This window comes from Photinus pyralis, unplaced genomic scaffold (genome assembly GCF_008802855.1).
Source record: "Photinus pyralis isolate 1611_PpyrPB1 unplaced genomic scaffold, Ppyr1.3 Ppyr1.4_LG3b, whole genome shotgun sequence".
NCBI classification, from domain to species: domain Eukaryota; kingdom Metazoa; phylum Arthropoda; class Insecta; order Coleoptera; family Lampyridae; genus Photinus; species Photinus pyralis.
The window spans coordinates 5,585,135-5,605,036 of record NW_022170510.1 but is presented as its reverse complement, the minus strand read 5'-3'; the positions used below and the strand labels follow the sequence as shown (position 1 = coordinate 5,605,036).

The 19,902-nt window shown below is 35.3% G+C and overlaps 2 protein-coding genes across 5 annotated transcripts; both read left to right on the top strand.

Moving 5' to 3' along the window:
- The first annotated feature begins 2,988 nt into the window (after window positions 1–2,988).
- LOC116167211 (integrator complex subunit 3 homolog) lies at window positions 2,989–15,396 on the top strand. 4 transcript variants are annotated; one of them, XR_004144482.1, is made up of 6 exons: window positions 2,989–3,449; window positions 3,592–5,117; window positions 8,757–10,152; window positions 14,218–14,262; window positions 14,900–15,041; window positions 15,162–15,396. XR_004144482.1 is itself a non-coding variant. In XM_031482476.1 (5 exons), the coding sequence occupies exons 1-5, from the start codon at window positions 3,369–3,371 to the stop codon at window positions 14,915–14,917; spliced, it is 3,066 nt and encodes a 1,021-aa protein (XP_031338336.1). In that variant the 5' UTR covers window positions 2,989–3,368; the 3' UTR covers window positions 14,918–15,396. The 4 variants fall into 4 exon arrangements, 2 of the variants coding, with proteins under 2 accessions (XP_031338336.1, XP_031338335.1); XR_004144481.1 differs by having other exon boundaries at window positions 14,900–15,107; XM_031482476.1 differs by having other exon boundaries at window positions 14,900–15,396.
- A 1,703-nt stretch (window positions 15,397–17,099) lies between these two features.
- On the top strand, window positions 17,100–19,902 carry LOC116167213 (serine/threonine-protein kinase PAK 1-like). Its single transcript, XM_031482484.1, has 2 exons — window positions 17,100–17,798; window positions 18,156–19,902. The coding sequence occupies exons 1-2, from the start codon at window positions 17,392–17,394 to the stop codon at window positions 19,183–19,185; spliced, it is 1,437 nt and encodes a 478-aa protein (XP_031338344.1). The 5' UTR covers window positions 17,100–17,391; the 3' UTR covers window positions 19,186–19,902.

Below are 19,902 nucleotides of genomic sequence, written 5' to 3'. Positions count from 1 at the left end.
CACTTTTACAGTTTTTTGCCCATATCTCGGCAACTATTACTGATACGAAGAAATAGTTTAGATAACAAATAAAGTTTACTAAATTTCCTTTAAAAAAGAGTATTTACATTTTTTTGTACCTCCAATACTTTAGCTGTAATCTGACGTTGAATACGTCAGAACGCGTTTAGGCTCCGTTTCGTAGTTGTAGGAAGGAGGCCGTTTTTTATGACTACACCAATAGCTGCAACAGCACCAAAAAATGAACAGCATCATCGTGCGAGAAGCATTCTAGCACTGACATAATGTTCGATGCTACAGTAACTCAAATCAAGCTTTTGGGTAAAAATGGAAGGGTCTGAGCTCATACAAGCGGAAGATGATGATGGTATCCTTATCGTCAAGATCGGAATAGAATTATCTCTGGCTGAAAATATTGTCATTGTTGGCACAGATATTGATCTCCTCGTTCTACTAACTGCATTGGCCCCGCAGGACAATAATATGTTTTTCAAGAAACCACGAAAGGGAAGAACTGAGCGAAAATATATTTCTTGGGTATCTTGCAATCACATGAAGGGATTAAGGATTACATTGCATTACTGTGTGTGATACATCATCTTTTTTTTCCAAAAAGGTAAGCGAAAATGTTTAAAATTGTTGGAGCAACGAAATTACTTCTGAAGCTGGAGAACGCCCTTATCTGCATATAACGAGCTGGCTAGCGAGAGACTTCGACATCGTTATCAGACCTTCAGAAAATATGCGTACAAGGGTTGCCGAATCTACCACTGTTACCCCCTACGGCTGCAGCGGCGCAGCAAAACACGTTTCGTGTTAATCAGCAAGTTCAAAAATTGCGTGGATATGAAAATAATTCCCGAACTGTGTAGTTGAAGGCGAGTCCACGATTTCCTTGACACTGTTCGGACACTAAAGGCTCCCGGTCCACACTCATTGAAGATGAAAATTCCAACCCCGATCCACCACTTCCACACCACATAATTGAGTTTCAGACAATGCTATACCTACACTTAGTACGTAGTAATCAAAACGTTACAGATGATCATTGGAAAAACATTGAAACATTTTCCGGGTAAAACTGATAAGTACCTACATATTTAAAAAAGCTGTGGAATGCAACGAGTTTAATTGGAAAGATTTTCGCATATATAAGAAATACTAGAAGAATGTTCAATAAATTTAATGATTTGTCATTCATTCATAATCTTTACAGGTCATAGAGCTGTTTAAAAATATCTGCACGACTGTTTCGAGAGCTCAAGATACTTTATTCCCTATTCGATGTCGGATTATAGCTAAAGTATTGGACATACAAAAAAATGGTAATATGCTTTTTTATGGGTAATTTAATAACCTATATTTTTTATCTAAGCTATTTTTCCGTATCAGTAATTGTTGCCGATATATAGGCAAGAAACTGAAAAAGTGCTCCTTTTTTCCAAGATGGCGCCTCGAGCGCAACAGATTTTGACGGGGACCTTTAGTATGTTCAATGGGGAACACTAATAAACATGTATACCAAAATTCAGATCTTTACCGATTAATGTTTTTATTTTTTCTAATTTGACTGGACTATATGTATAAACACAAACCGAAGAAAAAATGGCAAAATGTCGTTTCTTTTCGCATTTGACTTCAATTATCTCGTTAACTATTGCTCTAAGGGAAAAAATGAAGAGAAATGAATTTGTTTAGAATTGAATTTTCTATAAGATACGGTTGGTATTAAACGTTCATTTTCAAATGTTATTGTTTATTATGGAAAAATATAAAAAAGCAATCCTGAAGATTATCAATTGGTTATTACTAAGTAAAATTCATCCGATCTTTTTGAAAATTCGTATTTGGTCACTTCTTTTGATAACAAAACAATATGACAAACCCGATCACCGTAGGTTTTATAGTTATTGTATAATTAAATAAACAAATTTACAAAACAATACTTGGTCTTTCAAATTGAGTGACTCCCAGAGCGTGCTAAACTTTTTACAGATGGTCATGGTGGAATCCTAAGACAACCATTTCCAAAAATTGTCCCGATGATTCTTGCAAATTGATGGACTGTGGAATATAATTAAGGTAACTCGACTATAATAGGCCCTTGGCGCTCTAATTAATAATAATCATACATTTTCAATTCAAAGTTCACGCTTTAAAGAATCGTTCGATGCGATCCGATTTGCAAAATCATTGTTGGTTGCCTCGAAAACAAATCCGAAGTCAAAAGCTCGTGAAGTATTAATCGGATTTTGATGTAGTTTAATTAATGTACTGAACTCTTTCCGAGAGCTTTCCATTCCTCTACTATAGATTTACATTTCTTGTGGTGTTTTGAAAATGATTCCATTTGTTACCTAAGAAAATTCTTCGGAAAAAAAATGCACAGTCCGTCGATTTGCAAGAATCAACGGCACAATTGTTGAAAAAGGATATTTTAGTATTAGTTATTGTAAAAAAAATGAGAACGCTCTGGGAGTCGTCGTCTTGGAACTGCAAAAAACACTTTAGCGGGAATATTTGTAATAGTGGTTTTTGCACTTTGGTACAAGACAATACCTAAAAAATGGTTTTTTAGCTTTTTCCATGGTCTGAATAGCTATTGCTATTACAACTGAAAATCTGTTTAAATAACTGAACACTAAAACTAATCAAATACTGGTCGTGGCTTGTGACGTCATCCAAGGCCCGCTGAAAATGTGGCGACGTTCAAACACATCGAATAGTCAACGTTTTAAATATTATTTTACAAGTTAAATTGAATTGTTTTAACAGTGTTGACACTTTTTACTGTGTTAGAACGATTTAAAAAAGCGATTAAAGAATGAAAAAAAATACATGCATATTCCCTATTGGGGCAATGGCGTTATTCAATGGGACACCCTGTAGCACGGACGCGTCTCTAAAAGGACCACGCTGTAGATGAAATTACGCGTGGATTGATTAATGCACGTTGTCGTGTATATTCAAGCGTTTTAAGTTCTGTTCGGTCGTTTACCAGTTACGAGAAGTTTCAAATGAATTTAAAAATTTTTTTATTTCATTTGGGTACTTTACAAAATGTGAGCGTGTCGTTCGAAAAAAGTTGCAATTTAAAAAAAAATGACGTTAATCTAATTTTTTTACATTCGAGTAAATAGAATGACTGACAATGAACTCGTAAAATAAATGGAAATGGATAAACATCCATCCAGCAGCGGCGATCTACCGCTCGCTCATTCGGTCGGTGTAATCCGCGCACAACCATCCCGTATATACCTATCACGCGCGCTTGCTTTTCACATTAAACATTTTCCTTGAGAACGGAACAATGCATGGAACTCCCGTATTTGACAATCGTGCGTAATTTGCAGCGGTGTTACTATTAAATGAGCATGGAGCAGGTGAAAATCCAGTCATCCCGATTATTTGTGACGTCTGCTGTCGAAAATAAAGACGATATAGAGGAGGTAAAAGTCTTAAAACGTAATATTTGTAAATGATGGTACTACCAGCGGCCATTGTGAATCGCCCCTACTTCTTCTTTTCGTTTGCAGCTTGTTCTGATTACGCGCGCAATTCAAATTTTCTAATCGTTTGTTTATTTTTCAGAAATTTGAACGAAGTTACCAGTACGTTCAGAATTTAATCGCGGGATTGAGTGACAAAGATGCACACGACGTTCTCAATAACGCACTTTTAAAAGAAAAGGGACACGAAGAAGTTTCTCTCGGACTTTTAGTTGCAATTTTAACCGAACCGAATAACGCGGTCAAGTGCTATAGGGACCTTACGCTGATAACGCGCGACGGTCTCGGATTAGTTTTAACGCACTTGTCTCAGCTTGTGCTCGACAGGTATTTGCGATTTAACGATGTCGCCAAATCGCAGTTGCTGTGGCTCGTGCGTGAGTTGATCAAAAATTCTGTTTCGAACGTGGACAATTTGTGCTGGAATTTAATGCGGCACGCCGCCGGAGGTGACGTTTCCCCGAAGAACATAGCGCTTATCGATTCGTTACTAGACGTCTATATCGAGTACAAAAGTTGGTTGGATAAGTTTCCAGTTTTGTTAGCGTCGGTGGTTTACACATACTTGCGGCTACTCGAGGATCACAATGGCACATTCCTTGCGAACTTACGACAGAAGGAAGTCAATTTTCTTATAGGCATATTACGCGAGAAGTTCTTCGAGTGTATGGTTATCGGTAGAGATTTAGTTCGGCTATTGCAAAACGTCGCGCGGATCCCCGAATTTGAACAGTTGTGGAAAGACATGCTGTTGTCGCCTAAGACTTTGTGCCCTTCTTTTAATGGAATTCTGCAGCTTCTGCAGACGAGGACTTCGCGAAGATTTCTCCAGTCGAGGTTGACTCCGGAAATGGAGAGGAAGTTGGTGTTTCTAACATCTCAAGTTCGATTTGGAAATCACAAACGATATCAGGAGTGGTTTCAAAGGCAATACTTATCGACACCGGAATCGCAAAGCTTAAGATGTGATATGATTAGGTTTATTGTCGGTGTAATCCATCCGACAAACGAACTGCTATGTTCGGATATTATTCCACGTTGGGCCGTTATCGGTTGGTTATTGGCCACCTGCACGTCTCCTGTCGCTATTCCGAACGCGAAACTAGCCTTATTTTACGACTGGTTGTTTTACGAAAGTGATAAAGACAATATTATGAATATAGAGCCCGCTATTTTAGTAATGCATCACTCGATGCGATCGCATCCCGCAATTTCGGCGACATTACTAGACTTCTTATGTAGGATTATAACGAATTTTTATCCACCTTTAAGCGATAAGGTCCGGTCGGGGATTTACTCATCGTTACGACAAATTTTAGATAAGCGCGTTTTACCGTCACTTTTACCTTTATTTGACAATGCGAAATTAGATCGTGAGCTACGCGTAATGGTTCGAGACACCTTTAAGGAATTTTGCAATTCGCCACCTATGGAATCGTCTTCAAAAATCGACGACAAACTGGAGGACGGGCGGCTCAACAACACCATCAATAACCACATTCTAGATTCGGAACCCGCCTTTAGCGACGAAGAGGAGGATATTAGTATTACAATTCATACGCCCGAAGATGATACAGACGACGATGATATTCCACTAGCCAAAGTCAGGTTTGTGATACACTCCCTGGTGGGGGGAATATTTCAAATAAATAACTGCTTAATTAACAAGATTTCTTATGTGGGATTCCTCAATCACTGTGAGTCTATATATATAGAATAAAAATGTCCAAGCAAATAGTTAGGTTTAAGAAAGTCTTCAAAAAAATATTCTTCTTTTACATGAATTTTGAAGAGATATTTTATGAAAAGGTGTCAAATTTCCCTAAAAATGCTTTCAAAAAAGGGTGCATTTTGTCTATACTATACTATACGTGAAAGCAGTATTTCTATGTATGACACACACTGGCGATTGGGGGGTGAAAAATGTACTGATGCAACAGATCTGTGCTTCCGCTTCCGCAAGGGCGGAAGTTCTGCATATCTGCCCACTTTCGTATCCGATTCCGATATTTTAAAACGGAATACCGGAATTATTTAAATATTCAAAGGTGCGCTCTGACTGGCCGAACGGCACGGCGCGTGACGTCAGCCGTGGGTGGGGTTTGTCAGCGGCAGATCTTCGCATTTGTTAGTCTTTTGTTTACTTTCATTCATCTTATTAGTTCGTTGTAACAATTCGTGCGTATTATCGTTTAGTTTAATAAACCAAATTTTTGTGGCTAATTATTCTAGTTTTTATCAAAGTTATAATTCTGCTTTTGTTTCCGCAAAAAATACTTTGTCTTCTGTGTCCGCTTCTGCTTCCGTTGTATCACTAATTCTAAGTCACTTTTGTTCTACAACGTTTTTTCTGCAAGTAAAATTTTAGTAAAGATCCCACATAAGGTCAACCTTCTCCCATGTGTTTACCGAGTGAAATACATTTTTTAGCAATCTTGATATGGAAATGGTTGCCTAAAAAAATTAAGTCAAGATTACCTTTAATTAAAATTAATGTAATTCATATTTCAGTCTGCTTCTATCACATGGGGAGAGCGCGTGCGCACTCTCTTGCATCGATGCGTACACCACTCTGCGTCCTTATCTTTCACATGGAACAGTACGGTAGTAGTAGCGCGAGAGAGAGACGTGTATTCTGTGTGAAAGAGAAGGACGTAGCGTAAGAGCTGCTTGTAGTGTAGATATTTTTTTTATTTTATTATCCCTCTCTTGTTTTGGGCCCTCAACAGGCAGGCGCCCAATTACAGAGTGACCCGCATAATGCGAATGCGATAGCGAATGTAAGAGTGCGAATGCGCTCTCTCTATGTGATAGAAGCAGACAGAAATATTAATTAAATTAAGGGTAGTTTTGATGTACTTTTTTTAAGCAACCACTTGCAATGTGTTTTTTACATATTAAAATTGCTAAAAAATGTATTTCATTTTGTAAACATATGAGCGAAGATTGCCCTTATGTGGGATCTTGAACTATTTCAACCTATTCGCGAGTGAAAGTGTCAATATTTCAACAAAAAAAAACCGACGTCATCAGATGGTTTTTCGCGAATAACTCGAAAAGTAGCTAAGCTTGTAAGTTGTTCAAAAAAACCATTTCGTAGGTCTCTAAGCTCATATAAATTTAATGTTCTTTCGGTCCTTATTTTTGAAAGGATTTGAGCTTAAAGGGCTTGAAAAAAGCTTGCCATTTACAAACATATGTTAAACGGCCATAACTGAATTTTATATTTATATTATTTAATTTTATGTTCTCCATATATACATATACATGTTATGTTTGTGATTTGACGTTTCTGTAATTGTTATTTACAATTTTCCAAATTAAAGATTATTATATTGGTTCCATACGTTGCGCGTCATGTCATATTTCACATCACTTTGGTAATTTGTACTAAGTATCAAAAAAGTAATACCTATAGGATGTTATGTGCTTTAATGAAATACCCTGTATATTTTATTCTAAAAAGGTAACATTAAATTTTATTTCCAAAATTATAACAATAAAGAAATTCAAAAAAATTCAATTTTGGTTGAAAGATTTTTCAAAAAATTTAAAAAACATTAATATTGAAATTTGAATCTTTTTTAAATTCTTTTTTGAATCACATTCCTAGTGTTTTATATTTTTAGGAGGCCCCACTTCCGCAACTACACGACTTACAGACTTGGTATTGGTGTCATTCAATCAGAAATTAAAAATTATTTCATGTTTATATTCTCGGTAAGGCATGAAATGTCCATAAGGACTATTAAAATGGAAAAAAACAAATTTTAAAGTGCACTCTTGCCTCTTGCTCACAAGCGGCTTAATTTACCTTTGTGTTTATTACTAATAATTTATTTATTTTCTACAGTCCAGCAATGTTGCTCCCTCGTATTTGAATGAGTAAACACTCGAAAACTTCGCTCGTTAATAAAAAAATTGTGTTACTACTTGAAAAAAACAGTTGTATGACGTTACGGCGCGGCGCTAAAAACACATATATTAAAGTGTTTGACAGTTTTACATCCGTAATGAAGTCATAGTAGCCGTTTTGGCGAAAAAAATATGTTAGTTTTTTATCTTTCACGTTTTTTTTCAGTTTTTTTGTTATAAAACCTGCCACAAATTTCGCAAGTTGTACATAGAAAAATAAGGTCTTTCGAATAATTTAATAAACATTTTGTGTTACTATTTGAAAAAAGTTCGGTGTCATTGCGACGCTCCAACATTTTTTTCCAAAAAATCCGTTTATTATTTATACAGAAAAATTATTTTTAAGATGTGTCTAACTTTACAAGAAAAACATCAAAATCAAATGGTTTAGGTACATTCTTTTCTCAACAAAACATCCACGGATAACTAGATCTTGCTGAATGGCTATAATGACGATGCGTTCAAATGAATTTCTTTTTTGTCCTCTAACTCATTGCGTAAAAATCCAATATGGCGTCCAGAAATTAGGAAGTAGTAATCTTTAGCGTCTACATCTACATTATAGAAAGTCTGATAACAGATTTAGATTCTCTGAAAAAGTGCCCATAGAAGCTGCTAACGGGAACCGTCCATTTCCGACCATTAGGGCTAGGGAAAAACAACGAAATTTGACATTTTTCGTTTTTCGTTTTTTTGGTTACAAAAAGGGGAAACTTTGCCCCCACCCATTTAACCTACACTCAGATCCCAATGGTGATCCCGAATTTTAACCACACTGTACACTGGCGATTTGTCACATTTTAAATGCTTAGTTTGAAAAAATTGAGCTTGAAGTGAAAAGGGCATTATCACATTTTGCAAAAAATGCCTTTTCTTCAAAATAAATCAAAAACTATTAATGATACTCGAAATTGATGGCTTAAAAACCAAGTTACTTTTTGAGTTATTTGCAAAAAAACTGTATGAAAAGGTAGATTTTTTTGTTGAAATAGCCGAAGAAATTGCACATTTAACAGATCGGGAGAGCTTGACGTCAATCGCAGATGTTTGCGTCAAATTCCGCTGGCAACTCTTCTTTAATCTAAAATCTCTCATGAGGTCTTCATCATCAATTTTGTCAAGGTCAATCAAAAATTGACTTCCTGATTCTGTATTGTCTTCCACAATTCGCAATTTTGAACAGAACCTTTATAATAGGGGACAAAATTTCCCATTATGTATGTCGTTTTCAAGAATGCTTTTTCTCTAAACTCTATTCCATTCTTTCTACTACGCCTATAATTTTCACTTCTCAATTCTGACACGCGCGCTTAATTTATTTTACCATTACAGGTTAAAAGAGAAGAGTGAAAAATCGGAGGAATTGCTTTTGGAGGGACCGTTTAAAGCATGCATATCTCGAATTCAGACTGAGAAGGACAAAGAGAAAAGGTGCGAAGCTATGGAGAACTTGATCGAGCATATTCTCGACCTGGACATCGATTCGGACGTGTTTCCCAGCCTAACCAAATGCCTCTGCAATGCGATTCAGGGTGACGTTAAGGCCGAAATATTTCCGGAAGTGGTAAACGAGGAGACGTTGTTAGAAAGTGTTAAATTGCCAATTTTTGTTTTGTACAGAACTTTATATAAATTATGTAAACACGATAATACGGGTAAACAGATACTCTTAAAGTTAATCTCGGAGTTGTACGGGGTGTTACCAAATTTAGGATATTTGTTGTTGTACTTTTTAAAAGTGCAGTTAAGGACGGAACAGTCGAAGGAAGATCAATCTAAAAATAACTCGTTAAAAATTAGTGTTTATAAAGAGTTTTGTCACTGTGTAGAAAAGAAATTGGATGTTTGTTTGTACGACGATTTGAACACATGCCATTTAACGGATCATAAATTAATGATGTGGTTAGTGCCTGATTTGTACAAGGATTTTAAACAACAAACCGTAAACAATGCTCAAATATTACAAGTAATAGTATCGGTGATAGACGCAAAGCAACTCCAAGTATTACTCTTCCTTATCTTGCAAGGAAATCTTAATATGTTCAAAACGGACAATTTACAGTCTCTTTTGAAAGCGAGTCTCTTGTGGGAGACGATAGAGCAATGTTTTCTATGGCAATTACTTCATGCGCACGACATCGCTTTGGATACTGTTGTACCTTTACTACCTTACATAGACAGTAATAAACATTCGGAGGCCTTGACGGCTGTTACGCTTATGCTCAAACAAGAGCAACCTTCTGCCGATAGTGTTAAATATTTATTTTCAAGAGACGTTCGCGAGGACGATAGTTTCCTTTTTACGATAATTAAGTATTGGTGCGAGGACTACTTAGATAAAATTTGTGAACTCATTTTCAATTTACTTAGTACAAGGTATCCGACGTCGCCAAATAAAAGAAAACGTACGAGTAATAAAAGTTTAAACACGACAGTGCCAAGCGCCGATCAGGTGCTCGGACATTTAGATCAAATTAGAATTCGGTTCGAGGCTAATGACAATTTAACTTTTTTTAATGTCGATTCTTTACATCGAGGACTTGTGTTAGCGCAAACCAACGGAAACGAAAGTCAAAGGAAACAGTTTAGTGAGTTGTTCGCGTTAGTTGAGGAAGAGGATACCACGGTTAGTAAGAGCAGATCGCAAGGTAGAGGTAGAAAAGGCACGACGAAAGGAAAACGGCCGCCGACCAAAGATATTTCGGACACTTCGGATGAAAGTAGCGAGGTAAATTTAACCAATAAATATTTGTTACCCCAGCAATTGTAGGCAGAAAAATTTCTATTGATTGACCCGCTTGAGGGATGTCTTCTTACCCTCTGAAAATGTTCTGAAAAACTGATATTTTTCACTTGTACTGAAATTAGTTGTAGTAGGTAACTGAACAGACCGTTATATACACTGAACTCTATACTAATTGGAAAGGGGCAAAGGGCGCAACAGTACTACTATCTTTGTTTATCATACACAGAACCATTATAGTCTGTCCTTTTTTCGCGCCTCTACCTCAACCGTGTGTATACGTTTGTAAACCCTGCCACCATTCCAGTTAGTATACAGTTCAATGGTTATTTATAAAATCATGATTTTGTTATCATCTGTCAGGTAAAAGTATACAGGGTGAGTCGACATACTGTAGTCGGCCGATAGCATCAAAATAGATGGAGCTTAGGGAACAATGTATTAAATGAGGGGTTGGTCACAACTTATTTTAGGGGACAAAGATTTTCTTCACTGTCTAAAAATTGCCACCATTTCTCTTAATTTCCCCAAAATTTCTAGCATTGTTTTAAATTTCCCCATATTTACACAAAATTTCTCCGAATGAACGTGAAATGAGTAACTTTACTTCCCAATAGAAACCTTTTATTTCCTTAACATTCTCCCTAGATTTCCTCAAAATTGTCTAATATTTCCTTAAAACCTAAAGAAATTTTCATACAAAGTATTCTATAAAAGTGATATGTTTATTTATTGTATTTATGTCAGGTAGTACGTTTACCTGGAAATAACTTATGTAGGTTTGTAGGTTTGGGTGTGTGAAACTAAAATTTACAAAATTCGAAACTTCTCGCCGGTGCTGCCATCTTACCAAGATGGCTGCCAAAAACTATTTTTCGCAGATATCTCCAAAACTGCATTTTTCGTAAAAATATACAGGGTCCTGCAACAGGGCGTCAGTCTTTCCTAGCTCATGCCTGGTAAAAATATCAAAACCTTTTTGTGCAAATGTCAACTATACAAGGTGTTTTTTTGGGAGTTTTAGTTCAACGTTTCTGGGAAAGTAAAATAGGTAGGTTTTTGAAATTTTGTACTTAGTATGTAGTTACGCTGAAGGCCGAATCGATGTAAAATATTTTCAAAATGGCCGCACTTCTGGAAACACCGGAAGTAGATAGTCACTTCGTTATTTTAAATAGCAATCCCAATTTTTTATTGGGTTTTTGGATTCTACGTGAAATTTCAGTTCTTTTGATCCCCATATGTCGATATCTGCCATTTATGGTTTTTAAGTTATTTTGACTTTAAGAAAAAAAATGGCGGATGCAGATGGTACCTTGATAATTGGTTACTTGAAAACGGTTGTAGTCATGGCAACCTATTTTTATCAGTGCATATAGAATGAATACAGCTTTCTTTTAGGGTACTTAAAAAAAAGTTAAGTTGCGTAAGACCGCCCCTATGGAGATCCAAATTTATGAAACTTCAAAGACTAAAAACTCAGTTTTTTTAAATGGAATCACCATTTTCTTAATATTGCATGAGATAAAGAATCGAAATGGGCATATTTTGACAATACATGTTCCTATAGCCATCTTTAACAGTTTCTGACTTATTCCCATTTTATTGAATTGACACTATTTTTTTCGAATTTTCTTTTTAGTAGTCGGCCATGATTTTATAACAATTGAATTTTAAACAATTCTAGTGACACTAATCGGTCACCTACTGTTATAGGTTAACATAAGTTTTTCAAAAATCGAAAAATGACTCGCAGTGGTTTCACCTATTTTCGAGCCTATTTTGGAATTTAATTGTTATTTATGGTGAAATGCACGACAAACCGTTGAAGCACAAGTGATACAAAGCTCTACAAGAGAAAATTTAAGAAAATGAATTGAATTGCAAATGCAAGATTAACAAAATAAATTCAATGTAAAATATAAAAAACTTCGTTGAAACATTTTTTGTATGGAATTGTTGCTAGAACAGATATCGCATTATCTCTCTGAATTTTCAGACTTATACGTTGTTTAAGAAATTCAGTTGAAAGACTCTGTCTAGATTTCTCAAAAATTTTCCGTCCTATATCCTTAATGAATGACTTATTTAGACTAGAATCAATGATATTACAGTATCCTTTCCTTGAATTGTTTAAAATTCGATTGTTATAAAATCATGGCCAACTACTAAAATGAAAATGCGAAAAAAAATGGCATCAATTTAATGAAACATTTAACTAAAGCTCCCAAAAAAACACCCTGTAGATGGTTGCGCATCTACAGAAATTATTTTTAAATGTACAGGGTGTCCTATTTTTACGGTCATCAACTGATATTTTTTAATGGAACACGCTGTATATTTTTAGATGTTTCGATGTCATTTTTTAACCTCTGCATGGAAACCTATTCACTTTTTGGTTTTTTGTCAATGTTACCAAGTTATTAATTTTTTTCCTAATAATTGCCCATAAGCAAGCCCAACTTTAATAAATCGTAGCGACCTTGATTTTAAAGTTAAGAAATACATTTGATCAATAATGTTAATCTGAATAAAAGGAAACACTGGTAATGAAAAAGTTAAATTTAGTGATACAGGGTGTTCACAAAAAAATAGTAGAGTTTCCAAATTTCAAAGTGTCATAACTAGTTTTTTTCCAATGGTGCTCTTCAATATTCTTTACAAGAATAGTAATTCGAGTAGTAATTATTAATTACCTACATGTCTATAAACAGGAGTAGGCCATAAACAGTTTGGTGCTAGGTTTTAAATATAAAGGGTCTTTCATTAAGCGTTTCCTATGTTTAAATTTAAATAAAACAAAAAGTGTGTGGAAGTAGCGCGAGTAGATTGGACGCACTCTCCTTTCGTTGAGACCTTTCATTAGAATACCATGAAGGGTAAAACGTGTCCCCCCTCCCCCCATTTTTAAAAGTTTTATTTGGCATAAATTTTTAATTAACACACGTTTGGAGTCATTTTTCTGCTATTTGTCATAGCGGTTGATCTGTAATAATTGTATTATGGATCTCACCTAGAAATACATATCCACGTTCTGCTCTAATATTTTGCAAAACAAGGTCTTTGTAGCGATTTTGGTAGGAACATTTTCTCAAACTTGCTAAATCATCTTTCCCGCCTAGGAAGGGCCGTCTTAGAAACGCCCTCAATCATTTTCTCGAGAATTTTCTAGTCTTGGAATTTTCCAAGGTATTTCCCAAAAGATTAATTCCTTGAAGACATATCAAAAAGCCCCTTAGAAATATTCCCTGGCTCCTCAGATAAGTTGGAAATCTTTTCAGCAACATTTTTGGAAATATTCTTCTTAGAAATGTGTTCGCTCGCGAGTCGCCTGTTCGCAAAACTAGAGGCTTTCAAGTACATGAGCGTTTATTTCCGTGTAAGAGTGCTCAAGGATTTTCTAAATTTTCAAGAGACTTCAGTCTGCAAAAGTTTTGAAAAAACCTCGAGGGCTATCATTGGGGTATTTGGGAAACTGTAGTGTTTGAGAGCACTCAACATCTTTTAGCCTTTTAGAGCCTTAAAGACACTTTATTGGCCTTTAATAAATGTTAAGAGCCGTAGTGAGTTTCAAAAAGGTACTTCGGGGCCTTGTAGTATAAAGTAATAAAAAAGTTCAGAAAGGTCATCTTTTGTGCAGCAAATTCGAGAGCAAATTTTTGTTTTGTTGTGTACACGCTTGCATTACATGTTGAAAGAAGTTGAAAGTGATATATACAAAACATTGTGGTGACATTCTATCCAAAGACCCAAAGGTATAAGAATTTAATTTCAGTATTAAAATCATAAACATGATAAAAATAACGTAATTGTTATTTTACACTTATGACGCATAAGTAGATATTGTGAAGAATGTGAGTAGGACAGAACGCTTATCTTTTTCAAGAATTTTTGTTAATGAGAGGTAAAGACAGGAGACTAGTTTGTCTTCTTATCTCATAGTGAGTTATTGCAGTTGCATAGGACTGGTCGAATAATGGAAACTTTTCTGTTTTATAGATTCCGCTCAAATGTAAGAATGATGTGTTAAGATTTGTATTTTGTTTGCAGGAAGAAGAAATTGTAAAACCGAAACAAGCTAAAAAAAGGAAAAAGGTAATGTCTGATAGTGATTGACGGAAGCAAGTAAATTTAAACGACTTTCTATGGGGCTTTGTTTATTATCACAAGAACAGAGTGCCCAATTTGTTGATCAATTTATTAAGTGGCTAGTGATATGAAAAAGATGTTTTATACTTCCCGAATCATTTAGACACCGATAACTCATTAATTTATTAGGTGAACACTGCCTATCTAAAAGTCCATTATTTCTATGCGATTATTAGTTAAAATATTCAGGTACCAAATTTTTAGCTATATGCAAAATTGCTTTTTTTTTCTTTTGAAGATGCTTGTATTATATTGTATTTTAAATGTTATTTGTGTAATTAATTACTGTAAAAATTTGAACTGTATCCTCTATTTATACCTGTACATATTTGTTATTGTTAGATTTCATTTGTTAGATTTGAGGATTTTACAAGTACATTAATAAATACTATGCGTATTGTAAATTACCATAACATTTTACAACAATAAGGAAAATTTGTAAATAGCATATTTGTAAATATATTTATAAATTCTGTCATTGATATGCTTAAGTTTACACTTTTGTTTTTTTTTTTTGTAATTATAATTTTATCCTCATTAACATGTTTTGACAGTTAGCATCTTATAATGTTTATACTTCCAGTGTGATAGCCACAAATAGAACACAAACAAATTATTATTAATCACGTCATTTATTTTTGGATGTCCGAAACTATGGTGCTGGATTGCATACCTAAAATTAAAAAAGAATAGTCACATCAGCCGATGACCTCTTGTAGCACTCGGTGAGTAGGTGATTAGATATAATCATTGTGCAATACTCCTCAACACGTGGCTACATAGGAGAAAAAGTTGGTGGTTTACTGCTTTTCAGTTTTTATTTTATGATTGCACTGTTTTTACAGGTCACGATTCTTCCTGAACTTCCTAAGGATAATTATGCAACAAGGACGAGAAAATGCATAGTTGGATGGACTTGATTTTTGGGTGGATGATTTGCTATGTTTGATCGTCCTGCTTACTTCTTTACTATACTGCATTCATTATAAGAAGGTAGTAGATGGCGCTGTCTTTGAAGATAAACACACACAGGAAAAATATAAAACGGCCCCAAATTATTGTAAAGTAGAAATGTCCAGCACTGCAAACAGAAATAAATCTTTGACATTAACAGCTAATGACATTTCAACAGTTTAGTTGGCAACAGAAACTACCAGCTTGCAAAATTCGCTACTGGTTTTATGTTTCAGTGTAATACTGACTCGCGTTTTAACCAATCACACTGAAAGTCAAAGTTTCCCTATGCTTTCTACCACAGCTACCGTCTTAAAATGAATACAGTATAGTTGACTACATTTCGAAATAATCACACTGAAAACTAACTCCTGCTACCTGTACAAAAAGTCTGTACGTTGAAAGAGCAAGGAAATGCTGAGCTGAAATATGAAACAAGTGGTATAGATACAACGCAAGCAGGATAACTTCTGAGAAGAAAGTCTACAACAAAACTTTAAACATTCATATGTGGAACAGATGATGTGGCTAGTGGTCTAGAGCGCTTTTGTGCAAGCTTGTTAGGCTCCTCTCATATGTGAAATAATTATTTGCCGATACATTTTTAATGTTTAAATATAACCCATCTCTATCACTCATTCAGTTGTATGAAGAAGACTAGGTGTGGTGGAAACATTAACCTTGAAGTTTTCTTATGCTTTCCTTGTATATTGTGATTTTTTTGCGGCATGCCTTCCCTACGTCCTCTTCAACCTCCCTTTCTGATAGCTGCAAATTTATTAATGCCTTTTACACATGCAGCACACCTCCATACCGGTTTCATATCAACCTTGGCGTTTCCTTACTCTCCTTGAAGTACTTCTTGCTCACTATAATCCCTTCACAGGCGCACTTGTACTTTACAAATTTTCTCAGCCTCTAACCTGCAACTGCACATTAGCATAGGGTGGGCGCGAGCCTTCTCCCTTTAAATAATTTGTGTCTTCCATAGTGCTCTGATGATATTTCTTTTTCAAACACGGTGTAGTGGGCAATGGAAACAACTGATACCTACATGAAAAGAACTGCGTCTATTGTGATTACTTTTTTACGGTCTATTTACTTGGAACAGAAAAAAGGGGCTTTCAAAACTATACGTCTCATTAACGCTTTTCTAATCTCATCAAGTTTTCCGCGTTCCACCCTAATTGTATTTATCTACTTCCATGGTCGTACAGTATACATTGGAGGCGTCAATTTTATTTATTTCGTGTTTGTCTATACTTTTAGATGAAAAAAAAATTATAGCCCGTATTAAATAAGAAGCCAAAAAACGGCTTCAGTATAACATTGAATTTTCTAGTAAATGTTGATATTTTTTTAAATTTGGGAAATTGTCAAAAACTGAAACTACAACATTTGTCCTAAACATCTTTTCAAATTTTCCCAATTCCAATTTCCAAAATGGCCCCTCTTTCGTAGGATAGATTGAAAAAAATGTTGTAGTAACCAGTGCAGAGATTTTATAAATGTTTTACTTTCAAAAATCGATAGGGTGGTTATCAAATAATGATTTTTTGATCAATCGCTATTTTGTTATTTGAAAAAATAATTGCAAATACAAATGTTTTAGAGGGCTGAAAGATAGTTTTGAAAATTTTTTCTTTCAATGATCTTTAAAATAAGGAAGTTATGACGATTTTTAGAAAAACAAGCACGCCAATAACTTTGAACTAACGACTTAGTTTATTTGTTTAAAATTACAGTTTTTTAAACGCCTAACCGTATCCGAATTTTAAATTTTCTGTTCGGAATATTACCTCAATTTTCTGAAAGCATGAATAATACGCAAGTTACTCTCGTTCCGGGACACCCTGTATTGGTATACTGTCTAGGGTATTTAGGAATTTAAGTTGAGTACAGGTTCGGGTCACCAAATTTGGAAATTTAAATGACATGACTTGTGGTCGGTGACGATTGACACTGACAGATAACAATTTTTTGATTAACCACACCTTGAAAATGTGAACCTACGACTTGGGGGTCCTCTACGAAACAGTTTCTCCGAAATTAGCATAAATGAATAGTACGTGCTAAGTACATTTTCAACAAAGAAACCCGTGCAATATCACAGCAGGGAGGATGAATATTTCAAAAATATTCCGAAGGAATACCCACAAGGACGATAACGGCCCTTCTGTGATCGGCCATCCTACTAACGTGATACACGACATTCACGTAATTAAAAATAAAGAAACGGGCCAACTGGAAGGATTACCACTAGCATGGCAACGGCAGATAGGAAATTTGTTTACGAAGGCGGAACAAAACAAGAATCCCGATGCCCTTATCCACGCTATAAAGTATTACAATTATTCTATGAAAAAAAAGGAAGAAATCGAACCGTTCAAGCATATTGTCACGGAAAGAGATATAGATGAAGAATCGGAGGCGATCGATTTGTATATGAACAGTGATGCGGCGCATCAGAGTAGGGAATGTTTGCTGAATGATCCTGTTAATGTAAAGTTAGGACAGTTTGGGACTAGGTGAGTGTATTTTTTGTTGTAAAACATGTAGTGTGTTCAATAAGGATGTGGTCAGGTGCAGTCTACATGAAAGCTGCTAGAGGTACAATCCCTATTAAGTAATTCTGGCAATATCCAACACAATCTGGTGACAAATTGGTTCACAATGTCCAAAATCGATGTACAAAATTGCCACAGTCCTTTAGCAATCCCTACAATCTTGACCATCACCTTAAAAAGGAAATTGACTTTTTCTATAGTGCAAAATTTAATTTTTAAATTTAGAATAGCAGTAGAGTTAGTTTTCATAGTTTGGGATTTTGATTAACATTTTGTGTGTTGTACCTAAAATGAATCTTTGTTCTTTTGTTAAATTAGGCCAGAAACGCTCCCTTCATTACCACCAAAGAAGTTTGGTAAACTACCGACGAACTTGGCAAATGGCGTGGAAGACTTAACCCTTATACCAGAAGAAAGTCCAATCATGCGGCGTAAAACTCAAGAATTCGAATTCTCGGATGAAAATATTCTAAAAGAATTGAAAAAGATTTGTAGCAGCGAAGATCCTTACGAGCGATTTAACAGAAGCAACAAAGATTTGGGAGCAGGAGCATCCGGAATTGTTTTCGTCGCGACGGATCTCGTGACGAAACAACAGGTCGCGATTAAAGATATTGATATGACGAAGCAGCAGCGCAAAGAATTACTCTTGGGAGAAATAAAAGTTTTGAGGGATTTTAAGCACAAAAACTTGGTCAACTTCTTGGAAGCTTACTTAGTATACGATGACCATTTGTGGGTTGTTATGGAGCTGTTAGATGGGGGACCACTTACTGATGTTGTCACTGAGACGATTATGAAAGAAGGCCAAATCGCAGCTGTTTGCCACGAGGTGCTTCAAGCCATACAATATTTACACACCCGTGGTACTATTCACAGAGATATCAAATCTGATAATGTCCTACTGGGTATGGACGGATCAGTGAAAGTTACGGATTTCGGATTCTGCGCCAATATTGTTGGTGATGAACAAAGGCAAACTATGGTCGGTACACCTTATTGGATGGCTCCCGAAGTAGTAACAAGGAAGCAGTATGGCAAAAAGGTTGATATATGGTCGTTGGGTATAATGGCGATAGAAATGATCGAAGGGGAACCGCCTTACTTAAAAGAGCCACCTTTGAGGGCGCTATATCTCATTGCAGCCAATGGGCGTCCACAAATACCCGGTTGGAAGAAATTGTCATTGACTTTACAAAGTTTTATTGACGATTGTCTTCAAGTAGATGTGAATAAAAGGGCATCCGCCGAAGAGCTTTTAAGACATCCTTTCCTACAGGTACGGATGGAATTATCCACGCTTACTCCTCTAATCAAAGCTGCTAAGAAAGTATTGCAAAAAATGTAGGTAGTGCTCTATAAACAGTTTTTTAGAACCACACTGTGAAAGACTGAAAGTTAATTGTCCGTGTACCCTTTTTGAGACAGTATTTTTTATAGACATTTTTTATATTGTCCATTTTACAGAAATAGTGTTAAGTTAATGTAAGTAAGATGTTAGTTGTGTATCTTCAAGTCGACCAAAAAATGCGCCTTGTGACTACATTAATTTAGGGGGTTACTGTAATACTGTTACAAACCTTTTCTCTCAAAATGGTCCATTTGTGATAGAAAAGCTTTAATATTTTATGACTATTAGTCAAGTATAATTTGGGACAATTTTGAAACTTAGATTCCAACGATGAAATTACGCAATATTTAAATGTGACAATATCAATATGATGTACTGAACGTTTCATATGGTACTTAGGTCATTTTAATTCCAAGCCAAGCCCAAATTGTATTGTCTAATTCAACCATTTACATTTAAGGATGTCATCAATCAATGAGGACTTTGTTATGTTACAGGTAAATGTTTATGTAGATCATAAGTGTTGCATGTAACTGGTTACAATCATTCCTTGGTCCTTATGCATTTATATTTTTTCCAGCAATTTATGAGATGGTACACCATTTTTGTAATATAGTATAGTTAGGGATGACTATATTTATGAAAAAAATATTTTTGGATACAATGATGTATGATATATACTGTAAAGCTTTTTGTAAATTATGTATATAATTT